At 38.2% G+C, this 26,478-nt stretch overlaps 1 protein-coding gene across 1 annotated transcript in view; it reads left to right on the top strand.

The window, feature by feature from the left end:
- Positions 1 to 26,478, top strand: part of MANBA (mannosidase beta) — a 107,406-nt gene that overhangs the window by 41,518 nt on the left and 39,410 nt on the right. Inside the window, 4 exon segments of the mRNA XM_021008374.2 lie at positions 8,411 to 8,562; positions 13,185 to 13,302; positions 22,300 to 22,386; positions 25,249 to 25,416. Coding sequence (XP_020864033.1) covers positions 8,411 to 8,562; positions 13,185 to 13,302; positions 22,300 to 22,386; positions 25,249 to 25,416 — 525 coding nt within the window.

Genomic DNA, 26,478 nt, shown 5'->3' with positions numbered 1-26,478 from the left:
GCTAGGTATACCACAGGTAACAAATTTTGTTTTGATTGCAAAATGACCAGATCTTTTCTAATGTATAGTAAAATATACATGTATGAGTATATATTTATACACACATATATCTCAATACATATTTAAACATGTATATATTCTATGGGTAGAATATATATTTGAATATGTGTGTGTATGTGTATAGGCACGTGTGTATGCATGTGTATACACACACATACATATATATGTACACACAGACAAGCACATGCATGTATATAAATATTATCTTTTCTAAGGTCATTGTGGTGTAGTGTAAGGAACCCTGAGTTTGGAATCCAAGGCTTCAAATTCCAGCTTTGCCAGTGTGTCATTGGGCAAGCCACCTAGCTTCCTTCCTGGAGCCCAGTTTAATCCTCTATAAGATGAGGGAGTTGGACTACATTCTTTGCAGTTAATAAACATATCCAATGTCATTTAAAATGTGGCAACCTGTAATGCAACTATCTTCAGCTAGAAGTGGTAAAATAGTGTTGATAGTTGTTGAGAAAAGGAAATTTCTGTCTTTCATTTCTTGTGTGTGTGGTGTGTGTGTGTGTGTGTGTATTCAAGGTCACTTTTTTATTTTTACCTCTTTAAAAGGCATCTGTGGTGCAGTAGATAGAGCACTGGACCTGGAATCAGGAAGACCTGGGTTCAAATGTAGCCTCACATGCTGTGTTACCTTGGGCAAGTCAGTTAACTGCTGTTTGCCTAAGTTTCCTCCATTAGAATGTAATGTAGGCAGGAATTGTTGCCTTCATCGTGAATTCTCAGGGCCCAGCACAGTGACAGACTCATATAGGAAGGAGGTGCCTAGGAAATGCTTGCTGATCGATTCACTGCCCCTTAGAAGGTGGGATTGTGGACATAGATCCATGGTAATATTCAGCAGGAGAATTTTTTTGAAGGGTGAAGTTGAAATGAGGAGAGCTCTCAGTATTGGTCATGCAGGCAAGATTTCAAATAGAAAATAACTCTTTTGAGAAACCACTGTCACATGGCTTTGCTTTATGAGGTATCTGATTACAAACAGCTGAGAAACAGCCTTTAGTTGATGAATCAAGATTCATTACATCCTGACTTTACATCACCCATCTGGTCTGATGAAGTGACTGGTACCAGGGAGAGAAATCGGAGATGTACACTGTATTTACTCATCAGGCAAGATTCCCCTTAAGCCCTTCTGTGAAGATACTTATAGCTCCTGCCTGAAAGATGGTATTGAGCTGGCCAGGCCTGCACTCTTCACTAAGCAATTCTGTTTTAAAAAGAAATAAAATAAAACTTTAATGAAGCTAGTAGAAGGCCTGCCTGTCTTATGTGGATCTTAAAATGCCTTTCCCAAAGAAGAAAAACAACTATATTGGAGAATGTAAAACATCCAAGTTGGTGTTCCTGCATATTTAAACCCTTTATCAACTCATCTGGCAAGCAGTCTCTGTATTTTATTACCTGCAGGCTCAAACTTGCAGGTTTTGTTTGGACTGTTTAAAGGAAAAACAACTTTGGCCTCATAGAAAAATACTATCCTCAGTTTGGAGCCTGCTTTGGCCCTGCTCCCGACCCTATGCTAAGCTCCTTTCGCAGCACGTTATTTTATGCCAAATAAAGTACCTGTTGTAGGAGATGACTTTGATGTTACCTCTCCCCCTGGGAGGAAGACTAGGAGGGCCAGATGCTAATCAAGGCCCATTAACTTTTAGCTTGTCTGTGTGCCCCTGGGGGAGTAATGGGTAACAGGGATAACTTCTCCCCAGAAGCCCTGTCAGGAGGCCTCTCAGGCCTGTCAGGGACTTAGACCAGTGCGATAAAATTCTTGTTGTGTGGGGTGGGGCACAGGCATTGGCTGCCTTTCCTAAAACTTTGCAGAACAAAAGGTGTTTTTTAGATCTTGTGTGTGTGTGTGTGTGTGTGTGTGTGTGGTTTATGAATTGAATTGTTTCTTCCTTGTATACATGTGGTGGTGTTTTACTGACTCAAGTTCTTGGAATCACATGAATTCCCTTTTATTTGCTCCATTTTTCCAGAACTGGCAGCCAAGTTTGGAGTTAGGACTTTCTGGTTAGTCATTCAGTCAAAAAAATATTTATTTATCATTTACTATGTGCCAGGCATTGTGCAAAGTACTGAGGGATACAAAGAAAGGCAAAAATAGCTCCTACCCTTACTTTCCAATGGGACAGACCACATGTAGATAGCTAGGTAATCTTAGAGGAGAAGGCTCTAGCATTTGGGGGTGTGGGAAAAGCCTCCTGCAAAAGGTGATGTTTGAACCGAATCTTGAGGGAAGTTGGAGAAGCTTGGAGGCCAAGGTGTGGAGGGAGAACACTCTAGGCACAGAGGACAGTCGTTGCAAAGGCACTAAGTTGGGGGGTAGATTGTTGCCCAGAAAGTATGTTATTATAGAATTTATGGAAGGTGGGGAGGGGGAAAAGTAGCGTTTAAGACAGATGGAGAGACAGGAAGAGGCTAGGTTGTGAAGCGCTTTAAATGTCCAATAGGGCATTGTATATTTGATTGGAAGGTAATAGGGAGTTTATTGAGTTAGAAGGGTGAGATGCTTAAATGTGCACTTTAAGAAATTCACTTTGGGGATGAATATGTACAAAAATGTTTATAGAAGCTCTTTTCTCGTGGCAAAAAATTGGAAATTGAGGAGAAGCCCATTAATTGGAGGATGGCTGAACAAATTGTGGTATGTGATTATGATAAAATACTATTGTGCTATAAGAAATGATGAGCAGGGTGTCCTCAGAAAAAAACCTGGAAAGACTTACATGAACTGATGCAAAGTGAAGTGTACTGTGTCTGTAAAGCAATATTGTAAGGTGATCAGCTGTGAATGATTTAGCTCTTCTCAGCAATGCAGTGATTCATGACAACTCTGAAGAATTTATGAAAAATGCTGTCTATCCCCACAGAAAGAACAGATGGTGTCTGAATACAGATTGAGGCATATCTTTTTTACTTTCTTCATTTTTCTTGAGGTTTTTTTTTTTGTGTGTGTTCTTTGACAACATGACTATTATGGAAATGTTTTGCATGACTGAACATGTATAACCTATATTGAATTGCTTGCCTTCTCAATGGGGGTGAGTGGGGTGGAGAAGGAAGAAAGGAGAGAATCTGGGATTTATAGTTTTAAAAATGAATGTTAAAAAATGTTTTTACATGTAACTGGAGAAAAATAAAATACTGAATTAAAAAAAAGAAATTCACTTTGGCAGCAGAGTAGAAGCTGGATTGGAGTGGGAACTGAATTGAAGCAGAGAGACAAATTAGAAGAATCTTATAGTAGTGTAGATGAGGTGATGAAGGCCTCTGACAGCATCTGTGTATGGAGAAAAGGGCATGTATGTGAGAGGAACAGGTGAGTGCAAGAGTCAAGGAAGACACAAAGGTTGCCAGCCTTATAAACCCAAGTGACTGGGAGGATGGTGGGACAGTAAAAGAGAAGTTAGGAAGGGAGAGGGTTTGGGGGAAAGATATTGCATTTTGTTCCATATTTGAAAATTTAGTTTGATTTTTGAATTAAGCATTTAATTTTCTCTACCTTTCATCTCTCTGATTAGGAAAATAAAACAGAAAGAGCAAAACTCTTCTAACAAAGATGCATAATCAAGCAAAAAAAAAAAGTTCCAGCTTTGTCAGGAGTTCAGTAGTAAAGATTATCAGTCCTCTGGAATCATGGTTGATCATTGATCATAATTCTTAAATCTTTCAAAATTTAAAAAAAAATTTTAAAAGTCTTTACAGTGTTGTATAAATTGTTCTCTTGGTTCTGTTCACTGCATCAATTCATTCAATTCTACGTGAGTTTCTCTGAAATGTTGCATAATTTCATACAGAATCACATTCTACTATATTTATATAACACAATTTGATCAGTCATTCCCAAACTGATGAGTACCCCCTCAGTTTCTATACTTTGCAACTATAAAAAGGACTGCTGTTTTTACATATGAATCCTTTCCCTCTTTCTTTGATCTATTTGGGCTATAGGCCTAGTAATGGTATTAGTGGGTCAAAGGGTATTCACAGGGGCAGCTAGGTGGTGCAGAGCATAGAGTACCGGCCCTAAAGTCAGAAGGCCCTGCATTCAAATCTGGCCTCAGACCTAACATTTGACACTTACTAGCTGTGTGACCCTAGGCAAGTCACTTAACCCCAGTTGCCAAAAAAAAAAAAAGGATATGCATGTATGCACAGCTTAGTGACTTTGGGGGCATGATGCTTACTACTGTATTTCACTGCATGATTGTCGCACCCTGATTTTCCAGTCCAAAAATTGGTTTATAACCTTTCATCTTGTAATCGTTGCATGGTATAATTCTGTTCTTCACGTGGCTTAAAAAGTAAACACAGCAGCAATGTATTCACCACTGGCATATCGATATGAATTTATCTCTCAGCATTGTGAGCCTCAAGCCTAGAATTCTCAGTGCACATGCATTGTCAGTATATTTCCGAAAGCTGACTTGCATGGTTTGTTTAGAATGTTGCAGTACTAACAGTATTGTCACTCAGCCCGATGAAGAGCACAAAGCTGCCATGAGTAAGTCACGTGATATGGTAAGACTTGCATCTTCTTGTGCTAGCTAAACTGTACAGTTTGTCTGCCAGTGATATAGTTTAGTAATAAATGATTTTTAAGTAATACTGGCACAAGTTTAAAAGCTTCATGTCGTGGTTGCACCGCACTTTTTTGCAAAAAAAAAAATTAGCATAAAATCTGTTGACAATTATGTGGTGAAATAGGGTAATTGTTTTTGATAAGGGCAAGGCCAATTCATAGTTACATTGATTTCTTGCAGCCCCTCCAACATTTGTCATTTTCCATTTTTGTTATCTTGGACAATCTGATGGATATCAGACAGTACCTTGGAGTTTTTTGGATTTACACTTCTCTAATTATTAATGATCTAGAGCATTTTTTCATATGGCTGCTGGTAACTGGGATTCCTTCCTTTGAAAACTGCTTGTTCATCTCCTTTGACCCTTTTTCTATTGTGGAATAGCTCTTATTATTATAAACTTGAATTAGTCCATTATATATCTTTTATACTTTTATCAGAGAAACTTTCTAGGAAGATTTCCCCCTCCCGTTTCCCTTTCCTTTCCTTCCAATTTTAGCTGCATTTGCTTTTGTTTGTACAAAAGAATTTTAATTTCATGATATCAATATTGTCAATTTTATCTTTTGGGATAAGCTGTATCTCTGGTTCATCTGATTTGTTTAAGATGTGACCTTTTATATCTTAAGTCACGTACTCATTTGGAGCTGATCTTGGTATATGGAAATGAATTCTGTTTTAGACAGGTTGAGTGCAAGGCACCTTATGGGACAGTTAGTTCAAAATGCCCAAAAGAAACATGAGGTTTTGAGACTGGAGCTAAAGAAAGAGACAAGGGCTGAGTAAATCACTGGCATAGTGATGATAATTGAACCCATGGGAACCTATGAGATAGTAAAGAAGGAAAAAGAGAAGGTAACACAAGATGGCCTTGGGTGATATCTGTGGTTAGTGGGTTTGACATGGATGAAGATCCTTTGAAGGTTACTGAGAAGGAATAGTCAGACAGGTAGTAGGAGAGCCAAGAATGTCATGACAGTGCCTGGCTTATGGCATTTTCTACACCTCAGCTTCTGACCTTATGCTAAGACTTCTGCATTCATATTGATATTTCCTCGTACTTCCCAGTTCCTCAGTCTACTAGGTAGTGCAGTGAATAGGACATTGGGTCTGGGTTCAAATACAGCCTCAGACACTTAGCTAGTTGTATGACCCCAGGCAAGTCACTTAACCTCCATTTTCTTCAGTTTCTTCATCTGTAAAATGAAGATAATAATAGCACTTACCTTCTGGGTTGTTGTGAGGATCAAATAAAATAATGTTTGTTAAAATGCTTAGTGTATTTCCTGGCATGTAATAAGCACTATATAAATGCTAGCTATAATAATAATGATTATGATGATCTGACTCCTCCACTCTACCTCAGCTGCATACAGAGATTCTTATACACTTAATCTTGCCATCATCCACAGATGTTTTACTTGTGTATTCATTAACTCTTAAATTCTTTTATTTTATCATGCTATTTATCATTTCATATTTCCCTATGTCTTTCGACTCCAAGCTCTATACTTTGTCCTCCTTGTGACCTCCATTTCCTCTTCTTTTTTAGTTATATCTCAAACTGACACCCTCTCACTGGATACACATAGCACACGCTTCTCTTCCCTAGAGTGCTGGACCACTTCAGCTCCACACTGCTCTCCACTTGGGTTCCTAGACCCCTTGTCCTGCCATTGATCATTGCTTGCCATGCCCAAACCTGGATTCGTCCTAAAGCCTGCTTTCTTTTATTCCTGTTGGCGTGCTGCTTAATGGCACTGGAGGAAATCACAGAACTGTTGGATCCACCACAAACTTATTGTAGTTAATCTCAACAGGGCCTTCCCTGCTGCAAGGCAATCCTTTTACAGCTCCCTAATTGATTCACTCTCCCACTCTCCACAGTGGTTATTTCAGACTTTCTCACTTCTGTTCAAGCCTACCTTGGCTCTCTCTCCCTCCATGCTTTCTTGCTGTGGACCTTTTCATGGAAAAAAGACCATTTACCAAGAGCTCATTCTTTCCTCCTCATCTCATATTCTTCTGGTATCATACTTTATCTTCTTCTTCACTCCAGTAACTGATGAAGAGTTGGCCCTTCTATACCTACCTTTGATCCTATCCTCCTGCTGTCTCCACTGGCAGAATGACCATATTATCACCCTCTGTCATTTTTAAATCTCTCCCTATTTACTGACTCCTTACCTGTTGCCTACAAACACACCTATTTCTTCCCCATCCTTAAAACACTTTCATTTGATTCTACCATCTGTGGTAGCTATCCTTCTCTATCTCTCCTGCCTTTCTCTGTTCCAATTCCTTGAGAAATCTGTCTATATAAGACATATACCTTTACTTCTTCTTCCCTTGATCTTTTCTAAACCCTCTGTGATCTGGCTTCTGACCTTATCATTCAACCAAAACAGCTCTCTTTGAACTTACCAATGATCTCTTAATTGCTAAATCTAATGATCTTTCTTCTTTAATAGTCAGGAGATTCTAGAAATAGAATATATATGCAAGTTTCCTTTGGAATAATTCTGTGTGCTGATCTACCACCTTCTTTGGCTGGCTAAATATGGTTAACTCACCAATCAAGAGTGGTTGAAGATTATATTTAGGATCAAAGGATCATGGATTTCAAGATGGAAGAGATGTTAGAGACCATCTAATTCAACTCCTTGGGTTAGACTAAGGGCCAGACAAACTCATCCAAGGCCATAAAGTCGCATCCTGACTTCTCCTCATGGAAAACTTGAGAAAGAGCCTATTTTGAGGGTGAGATGTTCTTCACCATCTAGAGTAATAAAAAGATTACTTAAAATTAAATCTTCAAACAAGTAATCTTGAGACTTGAACATTACAAGTGAACTGATTACTCTCTTGGGTAGAAGTCAGACTATGAAATGCTTTGTATATAGTTTTGCTTTGGGTTATAAAAATTTCATTCAAGCATATCTAAACATAACTGCTTACCTCCAACAAATCTCTGATATAGATGGTGATGAGAAATATCTGTCCATTGTTAATTTAACATTTTCTTCCTATCATAATATTCATCTAATCCAACCTGAATTTTACATGAAGAATTTTGCATGAAGAAACTGAGACCTAGGAAGGGAGGGATAAGAGGAGTGATGACTGGCCCAAAGTTACGCAGGTGGTTATTATCAAAGGTGGGAATCGAATCCATGTCTTGGAACTCTCTTTCCCCTGCATCAGCCTGTCTAAAGAGAGAACTCATGGGCTGTACCAACAATTTGAATATTTTCTTTTTAATTTTTAATTCAAGAGGAATACTTTCATAGAATTATTCATTTAGAGCTAAAAGATCCTTAGAGGTTATATAAACCATCTTATTTTACAAACAAGAAACTGAGGCTTAGAGACATGAGATGACTTGTCCAAGGTCACACAGATTCTGAGCCCCAGTACTGGTTTGATTTTTGATTTTTGAGCCCTGTTGTTGTCTGAAACCACAGTGTCTCTGGCAGCCTGATCAGCAATGTTACAGAGAAATGCCTGCAGGCATACATCAAAGTGCTTTGGGCAGACCAGTCATATCAGAAGAACTGGAATTTAAGCCCCAGGTCCTTTGATTCCAAATCCAGAATTCTTTCCACTGTATTACATTGCCTTGAAATGTCCCTAGTAAGCAGCAGGAGTGTTAAAATTTACTTGTGTGTGTTAGTTATTGAAAGTGTGGATTTTCGTTTTTTGATTGTAAGCGCTGATTCTGAGAATTTCACTTTTTTTGTTCTTGCTTTCTGCGATAGGTTTATTTCCGGACAGTAGAGCTTATAGAGGCTCCAATAGCTGGGTCCTCCGGCTTAAGTTTCTACTTCAAAATTAATGGACTTCCCATATTTCTCAAAGGATCTAACTGGATTCCAGCAGACTCCTTCCAGGATAGAGTAACCTCGGACTTGTAAGTTAGAGTTCACTGTCCTTTGTTTATTTTTCAAAGTGATATATAGTCTTTAAGAGTCAGTCATTTATTCCCGTTACACTAGGGTAACAGTGCAAGAAACTGATGCTCTGGAACATAATGGAACCCTATCTTTAGACAGCGTCACATTTAAACCACCCCAGATAAGTGACCACATAGCAATTTTTCTTTCCAAAAAAGATTCCATAATTTCATTAGCCATTTACTTACATGTTTAGCTACTTTAGAGAACATTGCCCCCTGGGCTAATCCACAATTTGAAAAACTGGTTCCTGAATAATCAAGAATTGTTTGTGCTTTTTACTATTTTAAAAAATGGCTTTAAAAAAAACTAGCTTTGGAATAAGCCTTGCCTCCGTTTTCTGAATAAGGCTTACTTGTCTTGTACTTTGACCTTGATGATGAAAATTAAATTAATTTTTTTAAGTTGGTGAAAAATATAGACTTAGAAACATTTCATTGAAATTATGAAACAGATTCTCTCTAAAGTCTCTATTACATTAAAATGAACATGCTCATTATAATATTGAGATAATTTTTCTTAGTTTTTGAAGTTTACCATGACTTTGAAATGCAACATATTATGTGGTGTTTTATATAAAATGTATGGCTAGTAACCTCATACTTGATAGTTGTCAAATGATTCATAGTAACTTCCTCTATTGTCATTAAAATGTATTTCTATTTTGTAATGTATTCATGTTTATATTTTGCAATTTTCCCAGTAGGTCAAACACTTAAGGCACAGGATATGGGGTCAGGAATCTTTTTTGGATGTAGACATTTCTGACCTTTGATTTCTTTGTATGTGGGACCCATGGATGGAACTGGGTTCCTGTGCTAAGAGCATATGACTTTTTGTCCCACTTCAGCCTTCCCCCTGATTCTGTGCCTTTGTTTTTTTCCTGTTTTTAAAATTCTTAACTTAACAAACATAAACTAGAGTACATGATTCCTTATGCCCAATTGAACAGAAAGGGTGGTATGTGAAGCTGAGAATTTCTCCTGTGTACAACTTGCATTCCTTTTAAAATGTATAATAAATTCAACATGTTACTTTCAAGCCTGTCCTGCTTATTCCTGCTTGTTGTGTATGATTTCTTCTGGCATTCTTTCTGTGTATTCCAAAAACATGTTTTAATGGCTCTCTTTTTCTTTTTTTTCTTTTCCTCTTTTCTCTTTAGGTGACAGCCATATCCTTAGCTTCCCTCTTCCTTCCCACCCCCCAGATTGAGGGGAAAAAAAAAAAGAAAAACAAAACCTTTGTAATAATTTTATATAGTTGAGCAAAACAAATTTCCACATTGGCTGTGTCCAAAAACGGGTGTCTCATTCAGCAACATGAGTCCATTCCCTCTGTCAGGAGGTGGGTAGCATGTTTCATCATCAGTTCCTTGGAATCTTATTTGATCATTACATTGATCAATTTTGAAGTCTTTTATAGTCATTCATCTTTATAATATTGCCATTCAAATAATTTTCTTGATTCTGCTCACTTTACTCTGAATCAGTTTGTATAAGTCTTCCCAGGTTTCTCTGAAATGATCCCTTTTGTTATTTCTTAAGAGTACAATAATATTCTGTAATATTCATATAACATATCTTGTTCATTCAGTCCTCAGTTGATGAGGACCCCTTGGTTTCCAGATCTTTGCTATAACAAAGGGAGTTGCTGTGAATGAATGAATGGATGGATGGAAAACACTTTTAAGCACTTACTATACGCAAAGCACTGGAGATAGAAATAGAAAAACAAGACTGTCCCTGCTCTCAAGGTGCTCATATTTAATGAACTATAAGTATTTTGAATTAATGAGATTTTTTCCTGTGTTTTTTTATTTCTTTGGGGTATAGGCCTAGTAGTAGTATTACTAGATCAGAAGGTATGCAGAGTTTAATGACTTTTTGTGCATGACCTTGATTTTCAGAATGGCTGGACCAGTTTATGGCTCCATCAGTAGTACAAAAATATACCTGTTTTTGTAGCCCCTCCAAGAACTGTCATTTTTTTTGTCATCTTTGCCAATCATATGTGTTCCTGAAGTGGAACCTGAGTTGTTTTAATTTGATTTTTAATTATTAATGATTTAGAGCATCTTTTCATTTATATTTTTTCTTTTGAAAACTACTTATCATATCCTTTCATAATTTATCTGTTGGAGAGTGGCTTTTGTCCTTAAAAATTTGAATTAGTTCTTTATGTGTCCTATATATGAGATCTTTATCAGATAAATTTTCTGCAAAGATTTTTTTTTCTTCTTCAGTAATTGTTTCTCCTCAGGTTAGCTTTCCATCAAGGTGTCTAGATCCGTTCCTGAACTGTGTCTTCTGGGTTTATGGGAGATAACTCCCAAAATAACCAGATGGGCCTCTTTCTTGATTTGATTGGTCACATGGTAGGTTGGAAGAAGACAAGGTAGAGACTCATGAAAGATAGAAGCTTTAGGAGGAGGAATAAAGAACTAGGTGCTCACGTCGGAGTTTTGCTTTCATCTGTTGACTCTACATTGCCTTTCAATTGATGTTACAACACAGCGGGAGTACCTTTCCCTCCTCCCATAGCCAGGTCCCTCCTTTTGCTGGTCCACCCAAAGTCCATCTAGGCTGCTTGACTTCTCACAAGACTTAGATGAGATGAGAGTTACCAACTGTTTTCCACCCAGTGAGATGAAGGACCCCTAGGCCTAATGATCTGCCTTGCCTCTATTCCTTGGAGATCCCCTCTCCTGTCTTCTAACCCACTGATGGAGCTAAGGACTTTTAGATCTTGCCATCCACCACATAGCTGTACCCGTAGGACTTCGAGGCCTTTCTATAAACCCTACAGTTGAGCTTTTTTTTTATGTGACACCTCCGCTAATTAGTGTGTAATTTCCTGGAGATCAGGGATCATCTTTCTTTTTCTGTTTCCATCCACAGCACCTAGCCCAATGCTTGGCATATAGTAAGCCCTTAATAGCTCCTTTTTATTCATTCTTTATAAGTATAAGACTTCTTTGTAGTGCAGGTATAAAAGGATTCTATGCCTACTGCCAAGATTTGCATTTTTATTTGTTTTTATTTTATTAGGGATGTTATTTGAAGTCTAGAGTTATTCATTTGCCCTATAGTGTTCTTATTTTCATATCAGGAGTTATTTGCTTTTTACTCCAGTCTTCAGCAATGTAAATTGTGTCCATTGGTGGAATACCCAGTTATTCTTCAATTTCTTTTCTTTTAAAACAAGTTATTGGTGCTTAAAAAGCCCATTTCGGTCACTTCCTAATGAAGTCATAGAAAGTACAGTTAAACCACAGAAAAGCAAAACGTTGGCTCTGTCAATGATTGCCTCGTTTTGCATATAAACTATACGAACTCTCTGAGAGTTATTGTTTCTCTGAAGTCATTACTGGGACTTGCATTGATAAGAATTTTGAAGTCTTTTACTGTCTTTATTTATCTTATTGTGGTCATTGTATAAACTGTTCTCTTGCTTCTTTCTCCTTATTTTGCTTGGCATCAGTTTATATAAATATTCCTGTTTCTCTGAGTTATTCATGTTCACTTTTATGATATAGTAATATTATATTAGATTCATATACCATATTTTGGTTCGCATCACTCTTTAATCAGAAGGTAGCCACTTTGTTTCCAGTTATTTTGCTACCACAAAAAATACTACTGTGAATATTTTGGTTTATTCAGACTTTTCTCACCATCTCTGACTTTCTTGGGATACATGCCTCATCTTGCTATCTCTGGATCAAAGGTCAGATACAGTTTTGTGACTTTTCTACTAAAATTCTATATTTGCGTAATAGTTGGATTGATGCACAGCTCCACCAATGATGTATGAGTGTTCCTCTCTTCTCATAACCCCTCCAACATGTAATATATTCCTTTTTTTTATGCCTATCTGATGAATGCAAAATGAAACCTCAGAGTTGTTTTTTTAAGTTTTATTTATTTATTTTTATTGATTATTTTGATTTATCAACAATCACTTCCATAGGCTTTTGAATTTTAAATTTTTCTCCCCCTCCCTCCTTCCCTCCCCAAGATGGCACGCGATCTGATATAGGCTGATATACATTCCTATTAAACATATTTTCACATTAGTGATGTCATAAGTAAGAATTAGAACTAATAGGAGGAACCACCAGAAAGAGGTAACAAAACACAACAGAAAAAAAATAGTAAATAGTATGCTTTGATATGCATTCAAATTCCATAGTTTTTTCTTTGGATGTGGATAGCATTTTCCATTATGAGGCATTTGGAGATGTCTCAGATCCTTGCATTGCTGAGAAGGGTTAAGTCTATCAATATTAGTCCTCACACAATGTGGCTGTTACTGTGTACAACATTCTCCTGGTTCTGCTTGCTTCCCTCAGCATCAGACCATACAAGACTTTCTAGGTTTTTCTCAGAGTTGTTTTAATTTTCATCCCTTATTATTAGTGGTTTTATTCTCATTTTTTAAAAACAGGTTAACTTTCTAATGATTGTAGGACTTGCTTAATTTGTTATGCTTTTTCTATTTGTTTCATATTGTATATTTATTGTGTTTCATCTTTGTAGGTTTCAGAAGCTTTTATATTTAATTCTCTGTTCTGCCATAGATTACGACTTCTTTTGCAATCTGCTGTGGATGCTAACATGAATACTCTGCGTGTTTGGGGAGGGGGTATTTACGAGCAAGATGCGTTCTATGACATCTGTGATGAACTGGGACTAATGGTACATTCATATTTTGTGTTTGATTTGACCAATTTTCTATTCATAAGATATTTGCATGTTGCAAATTTTCTTTTTGATGTTGTGATTTAATTTAGTTGTTTTTGTAAAGCTTTTATGTTTAAATGTGATCAGAAAAAGGTGTATGCTATTAGAAAAGCATTTCAGAAATCACTCAATCCTAAAGTATTTATTGAATACCTATTGTGTAGTCAGGACAGTCATGGGTAGAAAATAAATAGGCATAAGACATAATACCTCACCCACAAGGAGATTACAGTTTAGTTGGAATGGTAAGGTACATATGCCATAAGTCCATAAGTTGAATGGTTTTGCCTTAGGCCTTTAGGGTGACCAAGGTGAACTTGACCAAATGTTCTCCATCAGCAAGACTTCTGAACGCCCAGCATTAAACCAGGACATTTCTTCTCTCCCTTTCTTTCCCCTTTACTAGTGTATCTTTACTAAGAAAGCATTAAAATGTAAGGGCCATCCAGCTGGTTGATGTCAATGTTCTTGAAATGCATCTGTTTGCAGATGCCATCATTCTGTCCTTTATCCTTGATACATGACCAGCCCAGCTCCTTTACTGGTTGTTCATAGGTTTGAGCACATTTTTATGCCATGTCTCCCACAATCCACATTGATTTACAGTCTACTTTAAACCCAGAATTCAATTTTCCATTGCTATTTTGGTCACCTGCAAAGTAACTAAGTAGGTAAAAGTAGGGAGAAGAATGGGATAAATTAAAATACAGATGGAGTGGCACATGAGGGAAGAAGAAAGAGACCACTGTGGCCTGGAGCAGTTATAGGAAAAACTCCTGGAAAGGGTCTACACACATGTAGACCAAGGGAGATTACATGCTTTGGCCAAAGTCAGAAAGGTAGTGTCTGAGGTGGCGTTGGAATCCAGGTCATCTGAGTCCAGATGTAGACCTAGGCCGCCTGGGCCAAGCTGTGTGAAAGCTCAGAGGTTTTTGTCATGTATCCAGTAGATTAGAACTGAGGAGCCACAGGGTATGGTGAGCTTGTTTTTAATTAAATTAATTAAAATGAGTGGGCCTTTAATTAAAACAAGCTGGCCTTTTGGCAGTGACAGAGGAGAAATTGGGAGGAGAGGAAGAATTTTTCCTGAGAAGCCCAGAGAATGGGGAATGACTCTTAAGTATTTTTTTCCCTCAAGTCAGGGCAAACATTTGAGTTGTTTGAACAACAAAAAAGTGTAATTGAGAGCAGCAAGGAGTAGTTCAAATGAAATTCAGTAAGCATTAATTTTACTCCAGTTCTGTGTGAGGCTGTCCAGTGGCATTAGATCATGGATAGAGAACTGGCCTCAGAATCATTCAAATCCTGTCTCAGACACCTACTGCTGTATGATCCAGAGGGGGTCAGTTCCCTTCTGGACAGTCCTCTAAGAAAAACAGCCCTCTCTCTGCGTTGGTGGAGAGTTTTGTCAGCAGGATGAAACCCTATCCAGGGGTGGGGCCTCACATGTAGCCTTCTAGGTCCTTAGGTGCGGCCTTTTGACTGAGTCCAAGTTTTACAGAACCAATCCTTTTATTAAGGGGATTTGTTCTGTGAAGTTTGGATTCAATCAGAGGGCCACAGGTTCCCCACCCCTGTTATACCAATGAAGTTATGGCTCTGCCCTCCGAAGGGCAGGCAAAAAAAATTTAAAAAAGAAAAGAAAGAAAGAAAAGAAAAACAACACTGGTTGCTGGTAGGAGAACAACCATAGAAAATGACACTGGCCCTTCACAGAGTCTGCTATCAAAGAAAGAGGCCATGACATGTTTATAAATAAAGATGAGCTAAGCTAGAAGGGGACAAATGCAGGAGGGCTCCAGAATGCTGTAAGAAAATCTGGGGGCTCACTATGAGCTGGGAAGTCAGGAAAGCTTTTTTTTAAGCCTCTTTTAAAAATAAATGTTTATTGATATATTTTGTTTTTACATTGCCTGTCTTTCCTCCTTTATCCCTCTCTCTCCCCTTTGTCCTTCCTCTCCCAGAGAGCTATCCCATGTAACAAAGATTTTCCTTTTTTAAAGAAAAAAGGTAGAAGAGGGGGGAAAAAAGAGCAAAAACCAGTTAATGCATCAAAAAACCCCAAACCTGTCATTATGTGCAATGTTCTGCTCTCCCCCTGTCCAAAGGAATTGGAAGGGGTGTCTTCTTATGTCTTTGATTTACAAGGAAGTCTTTATGGAGAAAATCTTATCTGAGCTGGACCTTGATTGGAGGGATGGGTTGTGACAGGTGGGGTTGAGGAGGGAATGTGTTCTAGGTATAGAAGACATGCCCAAATGAGTGCATGGGGTAGGGCTGAGTACATTACAGGGTTGGTAGTAGGAAGCTAATAGGCAGAGTGCCTTTAACATTTTTTGATTAGAATATGCCGTCGTGGGGGGCAGCTAGGTGGTGCAGTGGATAGAGCACTGGCCCTGGATTCAGGAGGACCTGCGTTCAAATCGGGCCTCAGACACATAACACTTACTGGCTGTGTGACCCTGGGCAAGTCACTTAACCCCATTGCCTAACCAAAAAAAAAAGAATATGCCATGGTTTAAATGTACATATTTGTTAGGACGGCTTGGAGAGGATTAGAAGCAAAGAGACCAGCTAGAAGATTATTAGAATTCATTCATTCAGAGATATATTATGCACCTGGCTCTGTGCTAGAGGCTTAGGTTACAAAGAGACAAAAAACCAAAACAAAACAAAAGAAAAGAAAACAAAAAACAAGCAAACAACAGTCCTTACCCTCCAAGGGTTTATATTTTGTCAGGGGAAATAGGTTCACATAAGTAAATGCAAAGTAATTAGAAGGAAATTTAAGAAAATAAGGAGGCACAGGAGAAATCAAGAAAAGCTCGTACAGGGGGTGGTTGGGAAGCTATCTGAGCTTTGAAGGGAGTAATGGGTTTTAAGAAGTAGAGGCAGGGAGGGAGTACATGCCTGGCATGCGAAAGACAGAGCCTGTGCACTGAGATCTTGGGAGATGAAATGTCATGGATGAAGAACAGAAGGCCAGGAAATATAAAGGATTTAATTATCTTTAAGTGTTATATTCACATAGGTTAGGCTTTATTATGATTTTCTTTTTAATATACAAATATATGCAAAGGATGAAGCAATAAAACCAAATATTCATTATGCAATTATTGCATGCAAGTATTATACTAGGTTTGGGGGAAGAGACAAAGTTTAGATAGGAGATAGTTCTGGCCCTCAAGAATTTTACCTTCTAGTAGTGATAAGGATACTACCAGGGAGCTACAATATGCTCATCATATAATATTGTGTAAGAAGGAGTGAAATGGTCAAACACCATATGCAATATGAGGAGGAAAGGTTATTTATCAAGCTGGGTGTGGGATGTTAGGGATCAGGGAAAGCTTTTTAGAGGAAGTGGCATTTGAATTGGGCTTTAAAAATTAGAGTAGACTGGTAGGGAGAAGGAGGGGAAGGCATTCTACCAGCTAGTTATCAAACAAGGGCAGACTCAATGCCTAGGTGCTGGAGATATGATGACAAAAATGAAACTTTTCCTCCCCTCAGGGAGTTTATATGCTATTAGGGGAGGTGACAAGGATGTTTAGATATAAAATACAAGGTAAAAACAGTTGCAGATTTCAGGAAAAGATTCATGTGACATTTTCCAAAGGAAATGAGATTCTAGGAGGTGGAAATCAGGAGGGAGGGCATTTCAGTTGTGAGGAGAGAAAGGGTGCTGAGATAAAGGGGCATGTGAGTAAGGACCAGAGCCAGTCTGGCTAGAATACATGGTACAGGAAGGTCAGTAACATATAACTGTGTTGGAAAGGTAGGTTGGAAAGGCCAGTAGTGAAGGGCTTTAAAAGCCAAACAGAAGTTTATGTTTGATCCTAAAGGCAATAGAAAGCTTTGGAGTTTTGAGTAGAGGGGAGGGAATAAACATTTATTGTGTCTAGAGGGTGACATGGCCAGACCTGAACTTTAGGAAAATAGCTGTACTGAGGCTGGGTTGGGATGGAGAAGGACATGTGAGAGTGGTAGCAGCTAGTCAAGAGGGAATGGGGGAAGGACTGGAGGATTAGCACAGTGCATGCTTGGGGAAGCATTATTGGCACATGGAGGAGTAATGAGGGAAAGTCATCAACTTAATCATTGTTTAGGGTAGTTGTTATTGAGCCAAAGTGGCAAACCATTGGTTTAAGTGAGCGTAGGGAAAGAGTGGGAAAACAAGTAGTCGGGGGATCAGAGATCACAGTAAGGGCCAAGACTTGATCTGATGTGAATGAGGGAAGGCAGAGGTGGAGGTTTGGGCAGAAAATGGAATGTCAGAGTCCTAGATCTTGGAAGAGGTGTAAGTGCCACAGTTGGTGAGGTCTGAGATGTGATTGTACCAGTGTGTGAACTGAAGAGTGATGAAGAAAGGAGGTTATTGGAACAGAGGATGTTGAGTAGTTGTGTGGGGAGGTTGTAAAAGAAATATTTTGAAGTCCTGAAGCTCAGTGGCAAAGCATGTGGTAGAAAAGACCATAGACCAGGCATTGGAAAAGATGTGAGCTTGGCAATAGCAGTAGATGATGGCGACTATCTTAGGGTGAAGTGGCACATGCTGATTGCATAGGGTTTGAAATATAAAATGTCACTGAGGGATGATGGTGAAGGTGGAACAGCAAATGAGGAGGATATTCGCCCTTCCTCCTGACCCTTTGAGTAAGGTGAAATGAGGGAATGATTGGTCTTCTCAGAGAGAGTTATGAGAGGTTTGGTGTCCTCAGGGGAGAGCAGATGAATGATTTTGTTTTTACACATCAACTTTAAAGATGTCCAAAAGGACAGAATTAATGAAGGACTTTTGTACTGAACATTAATAAAATTTGGTATTCTTAAATTTGTTGGACCAGATTTATTCATTGGGATTTTTAAAATCTCTAAAGTAATTTTCCATTTGTGTGGGGCTTGATCAAGAGCCTGTTTTATTTATTTATTTATCTTAGCTAGAGTAGAAGAGTCGTAAAAATATAAAATGTTCAAGTAGACATGGACTTGCATATTTTGTTTAACCTATGATTTGAATTTTGCTTTGTTTTTGTGCCATAAAACTTTTCCTATTTTAGGCAAAGAAATGAAATAACTTTTGTTTCTGCAAGACCTTGACCCTTAATATCTCAGAGAGGTCACATGTTTCTATATCTCAGCTTCCTTGTGAGAGTGGAAGATGAGGAAACAAAGAGAATTAGATAAGAAGGGAGCTTTCTTCTTTTCCCCACCTAGTACTTGCTTTCCTGAATCCTTCTTTTCCTTTTCCTTGTTTTTCTTTATTCTTTCCATTTTCTTTTCTTCCTTCTATTTTTAGGATTCCTGCTTCAGTTTCGAGCAATTACAGATCTAGTTTTTAACTATTAGCTTGGTCTTAATGAGCTCCTAGAAGCCTGGGACTATGGTTGATTTCTTTTTCAACTCGTAAAATAGCTTCTGCAAAGCCCAACTGTTGTCCTAGAGGAAGGGAGCGGGAGAAAACAAATGAAGAAATACCAGGCAGAGTAGTATGCAGGGTAATGTATTCTGTGTGCCCCAGGACTGCCATGGTAGCAGTGAAAGCCTGATAGGAACATTGAGATGCTGGCCAGTTGAACTCTAGTGGAGCTGCAGTGGTACCCTGCATAGTAAGATGAAATTCCTTCTATGAATTTAAGAAATATTATAGACAAGGTACCATAGCATTGCAGGCTGGTCCTACTCGGAGCTGTCATGGTGGTCAGCTTGACATGGACAGCAGAGTGAATAGTGATCCATTATACTCTGATACCACAAGAAAGCAAGATACAGATATATCAGAATGAATCAGAAATGACAGAACCCCACCTGCTGGGCAATGATAAGAAAAAAAAACAAAACTTCATTTCTATGCCTGGAAGTAAGAGCTGAAATCAAGAAGACAGTAAATTCTGCAAAGGGAAGGTTGAAGACCCTGAAGTCATTGGAAATCTTCACTTAATGCAGACTACAGAAATTATATCTGATAATGAAGTGAGTGCTAAAAACAACATTGTTATTTCAAATGATTTGAAAAGGAGATGGCATACTTAAGACTAGAATTCCCCAAAAAAAGCCCTTTTTGAATTTGGCAGGATGAATGCAACTAGTAGAACATGGACACCAGAACAGTAACAAAAGCCAAACTGATATCTGCCATAGCTGTCATGATTGAATGTGTCATCCTCAGCTTTTGGTAGAATATGTAAAAACATTCCAGAACCCACATATATTCCATCTGTATGGCAGGATCCACAGGAGTCAAGCTAGACCTATGAAGGAAAAGCATGAAGATGGGTGTCGTGGGAGACTGTCAGAAATGATGCTAGAGAATATTGAAGATGTGTGGGAAGTCATACTGCTGCTGGTTCACCCGTCAGAAAACTTGCATACCACATTGTCCAACAGACAAGAAACATATGGAAGAGACTGCGTAAAATAAAAACATGTCAGGAATTCTAGGTGCCCAGAAAATGGAGGCAGTGCGAGGAGTCAGAGCTGTGCAAAGAACAAAAACATTTGTCATCAGTCAAAAACTTTACTAACGAGACTTGAGAACTAAAGAACGCAGAAGGGATTGGGGGTTTCTGGTCCTCTCTATATTTGAAAGAAGCCCCCCAGACAAAAATGCAAGTTGGGCACAACAAAAAAACCCAGAAAACTTGGGCACCATTAACCTGATTGTAGTTGTTCATTTGTTTTAGTTGTGTCCAACTCTTCGTGACCCCATTTGGGGTTTTCTTGACAAAGATAGTGGAGTGGTTTGATATTTCCTTCTCCAGCTCATTTTACAGATAAGAAAACTGAGGCAAACAGGGTTAAATGATTTGCCCAGAGTCACAAAGCTAGTAAATGGCTAAGGTTGAATTTGAACTCAGGTCCTCCTTACTCCAGGCCCAATATTCTATGCACTGTGCCACCTAGCCACCCACCATTAACCTAATAATGGGTGATGAAGAATTTGTCAAGGGAGGTGAAAAACTTGATCTTCCCTACAAAACTGGAAGCAATAGACTATCCATAATTATTGACTCACATGCTTCAAAACAGTGATGCCCAAATTACTAGCAAAATGCTAGCTTCCTCTGAAATGCAAGCCTAAGCCTACCTTTTTTTAACAGAAGGAATGGCATATCTATTACCGGAAGATACACTAGTGACTCCTTCAAATATAGGACATATTTTTGTGCTTTATACAAAGCAGTCATTCCTTATCATTTAAAAATAACAGCGGCTCCATAACCACTTATAAAAGAAAACAGTATACTGATTGAAGAGCAAGAAAAGGAGCATTTGGGAAACTATTGAACAAGCTGCCTGTGAAAGCACTGTAGCATTTATGATATCTTTGTTAATTATTGCATAGCCTTTGGTATGGTGCCTCACTCATGTTTTATTCATGTACTACAAATACAGAAGACAGACTGAGGATAGGAGAAATGTTAGCCTATTGGTCATTCACATGGGAAATCATTCTCTACTTATATCAATTTACCAAGTCAATAAGGTCAAGACCAGTTGATGCGAAACCTTGGAAATTCTCAGGAAGACAGTTTTCAGCTGATTTTGACTCCACCTAGACTTAAATCCATTATCATCTCTCCGTAATAGAACTAAGTATGGTTTTCTAAATTAAGGAGAGAATCAAACCAAAACATTTTATTAATGACATCATGTCCGTGGATGGTATAAAATTGCATTGTTCCAATGAAAACTACATTAAGAGCTCTTTTGTGTCATGAAATCTTTCTTGAATGATGTCTTAATGTCGTGTAGATTTGATAAGTATAATATTCTTTTAATGTATCTCAAGGAAAGATCAGTGACTAAAAGCTTTGAACTGGAATCCAGTGAACACATTGAACTGATGGATGAAGGTGATACCTACAAATACCTTGATCTCCTCTAGGCAAGACATATCAAGCATAAAGATAAAACGGAAAGAGGAGAAAGAGGCCAAATACGTTAAAAGCAACACCTTTAAATCTCAGCTGAATGTGAAGAACTTGTTTAAAGCAGTTAACACATATGCAACACCGTTCTCAATGTATGCTGTAAAATGGACGATAGCAGATGTGGAAAATGTCATAACAAAAACCTGTGTGGACAATGTCAGTAAAACAGTTCAAGGTGACTGTAGAAAGATTAATGCTTCCTTGACAGAAAGGAAGAAGATTAATAGGATAGGTCTTCGTAGAGCACATGTTAAGACCAAAACCTATAGAAATACTTTTGGAACAAACAGACTGCACTTCAAAAAGCGATGGTAAAAACCAAAAGAGGTAGACTCTTTTGAATTTGCTGGATGTAACTGAAAGTCGTTTATTTCCCAGGAAAACCAATGAAACACACAGTGGCTGGGCAGGAGCTGTCCAAGAAGGACTGGAACAGATTGAAATATGGAGTCCAGTTTTCCTGTGGGGAGGGGTTGGAAATAATGGTCAGAGTAGATGTAAAAGAATAATAGGATAGCTAACAAACTTTCCTCAGGATATTCCAACTAAACTTCATGAAAAAAGATGAGAAGAGTAGAATAAGAAAATAATAATTCACAATTGTATAATATTTTAAAATTTGCTAAACATTTCATATTTTATTTGATCCTCATAAGTATATGCTTATTATATCCTTTTTACTGATGAGGAAACTAAGGTTCAGAGAAATTAATTGACTTATACCCAAGGTAACACAGTTTATAAGTGTTTGAGGCTGGATTTGAACTATGGTCTTACTGACTCTAAGGCCAGCATGCCTATCAATTATGCTCCAGTAGATGCTCAATACATTTTTCATTAATTTTATATATATATATATATATATATACACACACATATATGATATACATATAAATATATCAAGTTAATTCCTATGTCTCCCAAAGTATTAAAAGAAGATTTCTTTGTAATGAGATTATTAACTGAATGATTTCTTTTTTTGACATTATTTACCAACTGTTATTTTTTTGCCTTGTAGATATGGCAGGACTTTATGTTCGCCTGTGCTCTTTATCCTACTGACCAGGCCTTTGTTGATTCAGTGAGAGCAGAAGTCCTTCATCAGGTATGAGTGCCAAATGAAATACAAACTTGTTGTGTTCATCTTGGTGTTCCAGGTTCTTTTTGTTTTTTAATTTTTAATTCTTAAAACTTATATTTATTTATTTATTTATTTATTTATTGGGGCTAGGCAGTCGGGTTAAGTGACTTGACCAGGGTCACACAGGTAGTAAGTGTCAGGTGTCTGAGGCCAGATTTGAACTCAGGTGCTCTTGAGTCCAGGGCTGGTGCTCTACACTCTGCGCCACCTAGCTGCTCTCTGGGTTCTTTTAAAAAGCGTTTTATTGATGCCTTTCTTATATACCACAGTTATTTCTTAATATAGCCTGTTTTCCCACCGATGTCACTGTTGTAATGGAGAAAAATCAATAAAACCAACATATAAATCCTTTGTGTCTGATAGCACGTACAACATTTCTAAGCCATAGGCCACCACCTCTCTATCAAGAATAAGAAAATGTATTCTCTGGGACTAAGATTGGTTATTTATTTAATGTGAACTTGACTGCCTTTTAGTAGTGTTTTCCTTTACATTTTATAGACTGTATGTTGAGCTCTTGGTTCTACTTTCTTCATTCTTCATTATTTCATACAAATCTCTCCAAGTTTCTCTGAATTCATCAGTCTTATGGTGCAATAATATTCTATCACATTCATAATATCACTGTTTTTCCAGGCATTTATTAATCAGTGGACCTCCATTTTGTTTCCTATTTTTTACTACTTCAGAAAAATGTTGTATCTAGTATTTTGGATCAGTGTTTCTCTCTTTGAACTTCTTAGGGTATGTGGTCTATAGTTAGATTGCCTTTCTTTATTTTACTTTTGCTCTCTTCTCTTTAACTTGATCTCTTATTTAAAAAAAAATAAACTATTTAGTTTAAAAAAGTAAAGTCTATTTAATTAATTCTACAAGCAGACTACTAATTCTACAAATCCTCAAGACAAAATCTGCTTCAGTCTCAGACTCTGATGGGAGATTAAATAAATGGTTTTAAAGTTTTGAACATTTTAATAATTTTTTTAAAAAAGTATTACACCAGGCAGCTTGAGAGTTTTAGACAAATTTTTGACTTCTTAGAGAATAATTGGACTGCTAGCTTCTGCCATACTCTAGGTTCTCCCCTGTAACGTGTATTATTAAAAGAGAAAAGATAATGTAGAGTTCATATTAATTTAAGGATTACTATGAGGTGAGGTAGATTGCTGATTGTCTTTTAATCTGTACTTATTTGTATAAAGAACTCCCTTTGAGGAAACTCACTCCTTAGTCTATGTAAGGAACTCCTTTGTAACTTAGGATCTTAGAGTGTAGCCTGCACACTGAAGAGGTAAGCTACTTGCCCAAATCTGACACCCCTTATGTGTCATAGGTAGCTCTTAAACTTTGGCCTTCCTAACTCTGAGATTGGTTCTCTACCCACTATGCCACTTGTTCAGCCATTTTTCAGTTGTGTCCCAACTCTTTATGACCCCATTTAGGGTTTTCTTGGCAAAGAAATTGGAGTGGTTCGCCATTTCCTTCTCCAGCTTATTTTATAGATGAGGGAACCGAGGCAAATGGTTAAGTAACTTGTCCAGGGTCATATAATTGTAAGTGTCTGAAGTTAGATTTGAACTCAGGAAGAGTGGAGTCTTCTGAACCCCAGGTCCAACTGTCTACCCACTGTGCCACCTAGCTGCCCCTGACTATGCCATGGTGCTCCTCATATCTCAGTTTAATACATAATTATGTCTTACATAGAGCCACTGAAGTCTTAGCTAACTGATTTTTTTTATCGGACTCTGTAACAACTGGCATATAATGACCAATTGGTACATAAATATATTGAATAGTCCACTTACGCAGAGATAGATAATCAAATGAAATGGCTGTTCAGAAACTTGGTCAGACTTGCACAGTATAATAGCAGGGGACGGTAAGATGCAGTGAGAGTTTATTTTAAGAATAGGGGAGACATGGAAATGTTTATCTATAGCGTGGAAAGAACAGTACACATGACAATTAGATAGAGAAGATGATAGTGAGAACAGCTGGAGAAGACAGAAGGGAATGGAATTGAGTGTACATTTAGAGGGCCTCCTCTTCATCAGGGCATGGAGTGAGGGAGGAGATAGTGTGAGATTATATCAGAAGACTGTGTGTAGAGTAGATGGAAGAAGAAGCTCTCAGCTAATGGCCCCAATTTTTTTCCATGAAGTATGAGACAAAGTCTGGGAGGTTGGGGAAAGCTGCCGCTGTGGGAGGTTTGATGAGGCAAGAAGAGGTTTGGAACAGAAGCTGTGGAAAATAGATAGAGAATCAATTAGGGAAGCATGGAAGGATTCCCTGGCTGCGTTGAGGACGCCATTGAGATTAGATAACACAGATTTGTAGTGGACACATCAGATGGTTTCATGACTCCTTCCAGCTGTCTTCTGTAATACAGTCTGTCACCAAGTACATTGTCATGGTCTTTGCAGCTTGAACTTGCACTCTTAAGGGGCACCTACCTCCTCATCTTAGTGGTGGTATTTGAAGTGTGTTGTCATCAGTGATGTGCACTTAATGGGCGGCCCATTGTGTTAGTCCATCAGGATGCAGACCTGGGATAGGAATGAGCCACTTAAGGACAGTGACTGGGATAAGAATTTAATGGGAATAGGAGCAAAAGCAGAAGCAGACTGTATCTGGAAGGTTGGGTAATGCTTTCAGTGATCCCAGACTCCTCTGACACATACACCTTTCAAATAGTGGCATTTTTCTGGTGACGCTACATGGTTGCAAATCCGTGATTGCCAAAGAACTGTAATTTCAGGTGACAACCCAGAGCTGTTCAAAGAAGGAAGCTTCACATTTTCTTGGTCTTTTTTTCTTAAATTTCAGATCAGAAGATTGAAATCTCACCCATCTGTCATCATATGGAGTGGTAACAATGAAAATGAGGCTGCTTTGGCAGAGAACTGGTTTTTTGTGCCACCCAGTAAATTCCAAATCTATGCCAGAGACTACGTGACATTGTATGTGAAAAATATCAGAGAAATTGTCCTGGCAGTAAGTAACACTGAAGTGGATTTAGGAATGAATTTCTAAATGAATTAATGTAGGTAATGTCTCTTTATTTAGCAAGACAACTTTTAGGATGCTTTTTTTTTTTCAGAACTTTCTTTTTCCTTTGCTGTTGCTGCCTCATTTGTAGGACTTTAGGGAGGTCAGTGCAGAGCTTCAGGCCATTGTTGTGGGGAAGAGGGAGAGAGGTGACTTATTAATGCTATCATTAACTAGTTCTGGTCAACTTGGCTAAGTCACAACTTTTGAAGACCTTAAGTTTCTTATCTTAAAAGATGGTAGCTTGGATGAGATAATTTCTAATGTTCCAACACTAACATTCTGTGCCTTTAAATGTGGACATTAGACATCAGCATATTGGTATATTTTTCACTGCAATGGAAAGGTGTGTTATATGACCAGAAAAAAGAGGTGGTCCAGTAATACAGTGAGAAAGAGGAATAATAAAACCTGACACTTAGATGACACTGTAACATTTGTAAAGACCTTTGCATTATTTGTGATCTGGCTTGGGCTTCACAACATTACAAGTATATTTTACCCCTGTTTTTCTGAGGAGGAAACTGAAGCTGTCTCGCCCTTTGTATCCAATCTGTTTCCAAGGCCCGGTGATTTCAGCTTTGCCAGGTCTCTTTGAATATGCCTCTTCTCTCCAGTGACACCGCCACCACTCTGGTACAGGCCTTGGTCACCTCACATCTGGATTGAGTAGCCTACTGGTGGGTCTGCTGCCTCAAGTCTCTCTCCACTCCAACCCATCCTCCATTCAGCTTCTAAAGTGATTTTCCTCAAACTCATGTCTGACCCTCCTGTTTTTCTTTTCTGCTTTGTATAGTTGTTGGTTTTTTTTTAGACAGCTGGGGTTAAGTGACTTGCCCATGTTCACACAGCTAGTAAGTGTCGAGTGTTTGGTGTAAGGTCGGATTTGAACTCAGGTCCTCCTGACTTCAGGGCCAGTGCTCTATCCACTGCTCCACCTAGCTGCCCCACAAGTTCAGAATATAAAAAAAAATTATTAAAAAAACCCAAAATCAATAAATTAGTTGC

Source organism: Phascolarctos cinereus, unplaced genomic scaffold, assembly GCF_003287225.1.
Source record: "Phascolarctos cinereus isolate Bilbo 61053 unplaced genomic scaffold, phaCin_HiC Scaffold_9;HRSCAF=440, whole genome shotgun sequence".
Taxonomy (NCBI): Eukaryota; Metazoa; Chordata; class Mammalia; order Diprotodontia; family Phascolarctidae; genus Phascolarctos; species Phascolarctos cinereus.
This window is presented reverse-complemented; position numbering and strand designations above follow the sequence as displayed.